Genomic DNA, 8,390 nt, shown 5'->3' on the forward strand with positions numbered 1-8,390 from the left:
ATTACAAATGCCAATAAAAATGTTACATTACGGCAGCAATACACTACACACCTTATACTATTCACCTAAATTATTATATGACTATTTGATATCGTGAGTTCAATTCCTTACATTGACAGCAAAAATACATCGGTTCATGACATGCTTAAACATAATAAAGCAAAGACTACATTTAACACCATTTCATACTCGGAACGAAAGCGAACGCGACCTTGTGACGTCATGCCAACTTTTCCTGCCGGGAATTCGCAAAAGAACACATTTCAAAACCAAGGCATTTCGTAGCGAATGCTTTCCTTACGTCAAATGCGCTTTGCAGTTGCAAATGTGTAAAGTATGAACCGGCCTTTAAACTCAAAGTTTGATCACTAAAAAGATTTGAATTTTCAAGATGGTTTACCACTAGCCACTTCGATTTTTTTCATTTTGTGTGTGAAATATCGCGTTTTAACAATTCAAATCTATTTATGTAGAACACTGCATGGAAACGTTCTATATTGTATTGAAGATTTACGATAATAACACAATAAACAGCGTAATCTTAATATTATATACAATAAACAAACAACTATGCAGCCAAAGCACTGCAAAAGTTTAGACGTTTCTGTTTAGAGCGGAAATACTTTAAATAGATATATATATATATATATATATATATATATATATATATATATATATATATATATATATATACTTTACTATTATTATTCATCAGGTAATTTTTTTCCCTTATTTTTGAATTTTTTTGAATTTGAGATAATCTTGTTTATATTGCATTCCACGTAGGAAACTTGGCAATAATAGGTTCATTAATTTTAATATAAACTGTGAACATCACCCTAATGTATAGGTTTTCCCGGCTATTTTAAAACATATTGCACTCAAATTCACCAACTCCAACATTCAATTTCGTCCGGGCAAAATTTCACACCCGTTATCAAATTCGATTTAGTCATTTACTATTCAATTTCAAAGTTTGGTCACCCTCTTTAGTCACCTGCTCGAGAAAATTCGCCATCACTAAGCTTTTGCCGAATGGCAGCATTCAGAGATCAAATTCGTCTTATATAAATCAATCACACGATTTGAATTTCTGAATAACGTCTTCGGCGTAGATGAGACAAAATTGAATAACCCGAGAAGAAAGTGTGTGCTTATTGTTTCAATTTGCTTGAACTGAATTTGAAATTGTCTGACAAAAGACGAAATTGAACATAAAATAAAACGCAATTAAACTTAATCGATGTTGATTAACCAATTTGAATATTACAAACAGTAAATTCGAATGACAAACGTTTTAAAATAGCCGGTAAAACCTATATTTTTTTCCGGGAGATACTTCTTAAGCTAAAGACAAAACAACTCATAATAGTCCGTAGTGGTTATTCTAAATCTTTAGTGTATCCTTACTTTGTGTAAATATTCTTCCTACAAAGCATGGTATTTATTATCAACCTTAATATTATCTACCGTCGCATTTACTTTTATATAGAGTGAAATTTTGTCAGCGCTATCGGAGAGAATCACCTGAATGCTTCAGCTGAATTAACCACGGCGACATCCAAGCAGCTCCAATCGCAGAGCAAGACCATTCTGCCATTCAGTAGGCTCAATGCGCACTACCGTGGCGACCACACTCTCATCAAACAGGTTAGTGACCGGGGTGTAGGCATCATAGTTACCGATGAACACCTGAAATGAATCCCAACGCAATCAACGAAGATTTGTATTAAAAAAAATAGCCTACTTGTAGTAAAGTCTGGGACCTAAACTACAAAAAAGTGGGCATTCTTAGCTGACGGGGTCTTCCTTCGAAACAGAATTTCAACAAACCGTAATAACTACATAAAGTAAACTGCTTGTCTTTGGTGGGCACTCACTTTTCTGATCATTCTCAGCCATGTTATAGACATAATGACTTATTATAGACATTATAGACATAAGTTTCTGTTTCAGCTTCAGAGCGTTTTGCTATTTTGGGACCAAAATCTGGACTAAATTGGACTAAATTGGTTTTGTTTAAGCGTGTGAAATTTTTCGTGGATGAAATTGAATGACGGAGGTGGTGAATTTGAATGAAAAATCTTTTAAAAAACTGAGAAAAACAATCAAAAGCAGGACATGCTTTTTTGTTCACACGTGGTATAATCAGACGCGATTTCAGAATGGCTAAATGGTTGCATGAGCATGAAACCGTACAAAGTCGTAAATAATGAAGTTATCATATTGCGATAAAAGCCTAAACAAAATATGAGAAAATTAAACCTTTACATTTTCTTTTCAAAACTGTTTTACGAACGAAAGTTAAATGCAGCTTACAGCAAGACTTAGTAAAGATTGATGTTTACCTTAATGTTTCCTTTTCCATCCGTCACGTGTTCACGGTCGGATGAGGGCTGCTTCTTATACGACACCTTGTACGCAGTCACATATACACCGTAGCCGCCTTGTGTGGTGACGCCCGTCACCACTGTACTCTGCACGAGGTCCACCTCGATCCAGGGATTGGCATCGTTACTGTACACAGAGTGAAGAGAGGATGAGGAACAATGACATAACAATACCCTGCAAATCCTGTTGTGGAATGGATTTGAAAATCAAATATTATTATTGAAACACGTTACAGTATGCAATTCAAATGTGCATGAGTCCGGGTTGGGCTTTGGCCGGGGATGATAACTTTTTTTTGGATAATGGAAAGGAGAACCATTGCAAAAAAAAGAAAAAAAATGCCAAACAAAATGAAACAAAACGTTCAGAAACAAAACCCCAATGAGGCAATTAGATGTTCATTAATTAAACACACTCAGGCGCGTTTTGTGGCATTGTAATGATACAGAGTGAATATGAGAGTGAAGTGTTAGGTGTTGTATTTCCCTTTGATATCTACCTCCAGGCTGCCCATCCGTTGTCAATGTTGAGGCGTGCCTTCCGGGCTGGATATGTAGTGCCCAAAATACTGGACGCCGTGATGCGATCATCTTGGATTGTCCCGTCCTCCATACCAAGGGGCTGCGGACTGGAACACTCTACTGGCAACAAATGAGTAAGCAAATGAAATATGTATTCATATTCATAGTTTTAAAAAGCAGTGATATTGAGAGAATGATAATTTGATCGTAACTGCAAATTTTACCTTACAAACATAAGATTGATTGTAGGGCCTCGTTATTGCAAATAAGAAAAAGCCCCCCCCCCCCCTCCCTCGAATTTGGCTGTCAGAAACATTTTGAATTTGGGAGAAAATACAATGAACATGACAATACACCAATGGTTTTTCCGTTGTTTATCTTTGTTGGTTTTCTTGGGGGGAGGGGGGGGGGTTGCACAAAAACACCTAAATGGACTTTTTTTTTTCAATTGGGAGGAGTTGGGTAATTAAGCAGCTTTCGATGAAACTTGATTAACGGATAAAAAAAAAATTAAATGTTCAAAATCAATGCAATAACCTTGTAATAGAACAGATCCATATGCTTATTAGTCAAACCTACGCTTTGGGATATCTTAACCCTGCGCAGAGTGACCTCCGTACCTTGGGTACGCAGGTGACCGCATTTTTTTTTTTTTTGGGGGGGGGGAATGAGGGCCAATGACGGTCACCTTCCATCTAATCCTCATTCAACCCATGCCAAATCAGCTGGTTCAATGAACTTTGCAGCCAGGGCTTCACCCAAGCCGATTCAACAAACTTTCGACCAGGCCTCCTGCCAAGTCTCATTGAAACATATACAAACACCTGTAACTTGACACAGCAATCTCCCTTCATAGCCGCAAACCACAGCCGCCAGTCAATTATCTTTTAAGTGCACTGTCTGGCAACTGCCTGGACACTGTCTGGCAACTGGCTTTTGTTGTTTTGACATGAATAGGGTCTTGCGTAGTGCGGGGAAGTACCTGTGGCCCAAAGGGCCACCGTTGGCGAGTTCTGATAAACATTTTTTGTAAACGCTGCGCAGGGTTAAGACGACTAAAAGTTAGGTATGTTTCCACGAGTCAGATAAGGTGAGTTTCTTCGTACCAGCCGAAGTAGGTTTCTCCGTACCAGCTGGGGTAGGTTTCTCCGCACCAGCTGATGTAGATTTCTCCGTATCGGCTGGGGTAGGTTTCCCCGTACCAGCTGGAGTAGGTTTCTCCGTACCACCTGGGGTAGGTTTCTCCGTACCAGCTGAGGTAGATTTCTCCGTATCGGCTGGGGTAGGTTTCTCCGTACCAGCTGGGGTAGGTTTTCCCGTACCAGCTGGGGTAGGTTTCCCCGTACCAGCTGAGGTAGGTTTCTCCGAATCGGCTGGGGTAGGTTTCCCCGTACCAGCTGGGGTAGGTTTCCCCGTACCAGCTGGGGTAGGTTTCCCCGTACCAGCTGGGGTAGGTTTCTCCGTACCACCTGGGGTAGGTTTCTCCGTACCAGCCGAAGTAGGTTTCTCCGTATCGGCTGGGGTAGGTTTCTCCGTACCAGCTGGGGTAGGTTTCCCCGTACCAGCTGGGGTAGGTTTCTCCGCACCAGCTGGGGTAGGTTTCTCCGTATCGGCTGGGGTAGGTTTCCCCGTACCAGCTGGGATAGGTTCTAGATTGATTGTAGGGCCTCGTTATTGCAAATATAAAAAAGCCTCCCCCTCCCTCGAATTCGGCAGTGAGAAACATTTTGAATTTGGGAGAAAATTCAATGTGCATGAGCATGCAACAAAGGTTTTTTCAATCTTTTTTTTTTTTAATTTACTCTGGGGAGTTGCTAGACTCGATGACAAGTTGTTAGAAACCCGACTTACCAGCTTGGGAAGGTTTCCACATACCGGCTGGGGCAGGTTGCCTCCTTCCCGGGCAACGCTTCCGTATCTCTTGCATGACTTGCTTCATCCAGTCATCCGGATTATCAGGATCAGGTTCCGGTGGGGGACCGGAGTAACACACCTTCTGCTGGCTCTCCACACCAACCAACAGCACTTTGAAATTAATTAAATCAAAACATAGATGCAAGCCAACAATGCCATGATGGTCACTCTATAAAACAATGTGGCTAATAAAATATCAAATTGGTATTTTTACAACTATACGACAATCAGAAGGAAACAATGTATGTTTCAGGTGTAAGACTACTGCATTAGAGGCCATTCAAAACGTTTGATGTTTTTAAAGTTCGAGATTAACTTCTTTTTTTTTCAATTAAAAAGATAGAACATAGTTCTTTTGACTTGCCAATTCAACTTTGTGCATGTGTTCCAATTCGTAAACCCTTTTCCCATACCGCACGAGTACAGTATGCATTCGGTACATGTACAACATACCGTGTATTGTGTAAAAGTCCATCGGAGCATCATATGCATGAAGACCAGTAAAGCTAGACTAATAGCCTAAATCCGCCTCATAGGTCCGACACTTCATAAGTCCGACGCCTCATAAGTCCGGAATTTCGGACTTCAATGAGGCGTCGGACCTATGAGGCGTTGGACTTGTAAGTGGACCCCCGATATCCGGCCTTACAGTACGCTTTAAAGGGCCACAACATTAGAAACACACTCTTGGAAAAAAATGGTCTAGTTAACTCATTCTTTATGATGGGACTTGCGGTTTTGCCGAAGTCAATAGATCGTGATCGGCTGACTAATAAGGTTTACGCACAAAACCCCAAGCCAATGAGAAAGAGTATAGAAAGCTGGCCGAACCACTTTTTGCGAGAGTGTGCCGGTAATTGCTGAGCCTGCATGCTGCCAAATTTACCAATGGCGTCCCTACATTTTCTCGTGCTAATAGGACCTATTTTTGGACCCTAATTTTATCAAATCTGCTCTTAGATAATAGCCCAATAGCTAGGGAGATGATCCTGGGAAGTTGGGGTCAGCGCAAGTCAGCGTGAAATTTGCGCAAAAAGTGCGTGCGTGCGCGTGCGCGGTTAGTTGCTGTACAGATCTTGGTTGTGAAGGTTGTTCTGAAAGGCCAGCTCCGTATGTACACAACCCAGGCTCCACGTTGCGATTACCAGTATAGTGCAGATAAAGGTAAATCACAAGTAATACTGATATCGTGTGTTCATTGTTTGGATGTTTGGAGGAAAGAATTAGAAGTTAAGAAACCGGAATATTGGTGTCATTTGTGTCTTATTCTGTCTGTCTACTGAATAAAATTGTCGGATTGATCCACCGACATGTCAGACACCAACCCAATGCACCCTTCTACTCGTCCATCCATGCCCCCTCCACCCGTTTCCCTCCCGACACCATGGTTCCATACAATTCCCCCATTTTCACTGCCCCGCAAGGTGACATGTCACGTTTTGTAGTTGACATGCCGCATGAAGTTCCCCGTGTAGCTTTTGACCCGGAGCACTCATTCCTGTCGCTACCGGGGATCCTCCCGCCAGCGACCAGCTCGTTGCAGTGGACAACCGCAGGGTATCCGGCCGACGCCTCCACGCCCACACCGTCACCCCACAGCAGAGCACAGGAGCAACCACTCTTTCACGGCGCCGCATCATACGACGGAGCCACCGATGCACTGATTGGTCCACCGATCGTTTCCTCACCACTCGTCGGTACAAGGCAGGTACATTGAGTCAACGGGGACACGACAACCCAGCACAGCAATGGCTCCGCAGTGCAACTGTGGCACGACGGACAAGGGCGACTGCACTTCGCTGGCGGTTCAATAATAATACCGACGGCTAGCGCACCGGATAGCGCTGCGACGGTTGTGGGGGCACCGACGGGTTCATCGGTTGCACCGACAGGTTCATCGTTCGTCAATCCACAATTCATAGGTGAGCACCACGAGCACGGAGCATGGGGCGTCGGTTCGGCGCAGCAACCCATGGGAGTCGGTCAGCGACCATGGAACGGTACACCAGGGTATGATTATGTTCGTGCCGCTGGCGGTTCAGGGGTCATACCGACGGCCAATGCGCCAGGTGGCGATGCGTCGGTTTTCGGAATAACGACGGGTTCATCGGTTACACCGACCGGTTCATCGGTTGGCAATCAACAGTTCATCGGTGCACACAACGAGCACGGAGCCACAGGCGTTGGTTCGGCGCAGCAACACATCGGAGTTGGTCAGCGACCATGGAACGGTACAAGAGGGTATGATAATGTTCGTGCCGCTGGCGGTTCAGGGGTCATACCGACGGCCAAAGCGCCAGGTGGCGATGCGTCGGTTTTCAGGGTATCGGCGAGTTCATCGGTTGCGCCGCCCGGTTCATCGGTTGTCAATCAACATTTCGTCGGTGCACACAACGAGCACGGAGCCACAGGCGTCGGGTCGGCGCAGCAACACATTGCAGTAGGTCAGCGACCATGGAATGATACACCAGGAGTCGGTCAGCGAAATGTTCTTGCCGCTGGTGCTTTTCCACAACATTCAAACACAAGCACGATTGCAGCAGCTGCGACCCGATAGATACAATGGGACGACTTCATGGACTGCATACTATCGACACTTTGAAATGTGTGCCAGTATTAACGGATGGGGGAGATAGAGAAAACGGAGTATCTTGCTGTATCCTTGGCCGGAGCAGCCCAACAGGTGGTGCAGGGTCAGACAAACGATGGGACACCATTAACATTCAGCGGTCTGGCGAATGCTTTGAAAGCAAGGTTTGAACCAGATGGACGGAAGGAACTATATAGGGTGCAACTTAAGAACGGGCGCCAGAAAAATGGAGAGACTCTGTCGGAGCTCGCACAGGATATTCGGTTTCTCGTTGAGAAGACTTTTGGCGAGCTTCCAGCTGCCGGGGTGGCAACAATGGCCAGAGATTATTTTCTTGATGCTTTGGCAGATGGAGACATGCGGACACGGACGCTTCAAATGCGTCCCTGTAATTTAGAAGAAGCACTCACAGCTGCGATGGAACTTGAAGCGATAAAAGGTGCTGAGCAGGAGAACAACACCAAGAGACTACGCTCCGTAGGGGAAGGGAAGGAACAGGTGGTTGTCATTGAGGTCAGCAAATGTGAACCCCACGACAGTACCGTATCCAAGCTTGAGCAGCGTATGGAACAGATAGGCAAACACCAAGCACGAAAGGCCACCACAGAAAGTGTTTCATAGCGGAACCATAGCCCCGGTTGGGGCGGGCCTCCATGTAGCTGGGCACATCAACGGAACTCCAGTAGAAATGCTTCTCGATACGGGTGCGACTATCTCCATCGTTTCCAAAAGAGTGGTAGATCAGTTTGATAACACGCCAATAATCAAGAGTTCTAGCGTGCAAGTTTTCCAAGCAAACGAGACATTGCTAAGTGTTTATGGGGAGGCAACAGTCGAGCTTCAGCTAGGTGGTAGAAAAGTGCACCACGAAATGGTGATAGCTGATATTCATAATGACATTCTTCTTGGATTGGACTTCCTGGACAAGCACAACTGCGTCATCGACGTTGGAAGAAGACACCTCGTGTATGGAA

The 8,390-nt window shown here is 44.3% G+C and overlaps 2 protein-coding genes across 2 annotated transcripts; one reads left to right on the forward strand and one right to left on the reverse strand.

Moving 5' to 3' along the window:
- Window positions 1–1,477: 1,477 nt before the first annotated feature.
- LOC119731257 (EGF-like repeat and discoidin I-like domain-containing protein 3) lies at window positions 1,478–5,301 on the reverse strand. The gene is made up of 5 exons (XM_038204362.1): window positions 5,280–5,301; window positions 4,764–4,937; window positions 2,891–3,032; window positions 2,349–2,517; window positions 1,478–1,692 (listed from the first exon to the last, which is right to left on the reverse strand). The coding sequence occupies exons 1-5, from the start codon at window positions 5,299–5,301 to the stop codon at window positions 1,546–1,548; spliced, it is 654 nt and encodes a 217-aa protein (XP_038060290.1). The 3' UTR covers window positions 1,478–1,545.
- A 909-nt stretch (window positions 5,302–6,210) lies between these two features.
- On the forward strand, window positions 6,211–7,383 carry LOC119731258. Its single transcript, XM_038204378.1, has 2 exons — window positions 6,211–6,523; window positions 6,749–7,383. Exons 1-2 carry the CDS (start codon window positions 6,211–6,213, stop codon window positions 7,381–7,383), a joined length of 948 nt encoding a protein of 315 aa, XP_038060306.1.
- The last annotated feature ends 1,007 nt before the right edge of the window (window positions 7,384–8,390 follow it).

The sequence above is a fragment of the Patiria miniata genome, unplaced genomic scaffold (genome assembly GCF_015706575.1).
Source record: "Patiria miniata isolate m_02_andy unplaced genomic scaffold, ASM1570657v1 HiC_scaffold_1, whole genome shotgun sequence".
Classification (NCBI taxonomy): domain Eukaryota; kingdom Metazoa; phylum Echinodermata; class Asteroidea; order Valvatida; family Asterinidae; genus Patiria; species Patiria miniata.

What these genes read in the sequence shown, in the direction of transcription:
- LOC119731257 (XM_038204362.1), bottom strand. Translation starts at nt 5,301, where the DNA reads ATGGACTTTTACACAATACACG. An exon ending in GTGGAAACCTTCCCAAGCTG is followed by an intron (nt 3,033 to 4,763) that starts GTAAGTCGGGTT and finishes ATTTGTTGCCAG; the next exon opens with TAGAGTGTTCCAGTCCGCAG. An exon ending in AACGGATGGGCAGCCTGGAG is followed by an intron (nt 2,518 to 2,890) that starts GTAGATATCAAA and finishes CTCTGTGTACAG; the next exon opens with TAACGATGCCAATCCCTGGA.
- LOC119731258 (XM_038204378.1), top strand. Translation starts at nt 6,211, where the DNA reads ATGGTTCCATACAATTCCCCCATTTTCACTGCCCCGCAAGGTGACATG. An exon ending in CGTTTCCTCACCACTCGTCG is followed by an intron (nt 6,524 to 6,748) that starts GTACAAGGCAGG and finishes CACAATTCATAG; the next exon opens with GTGAGCACCACGAGCACGGA.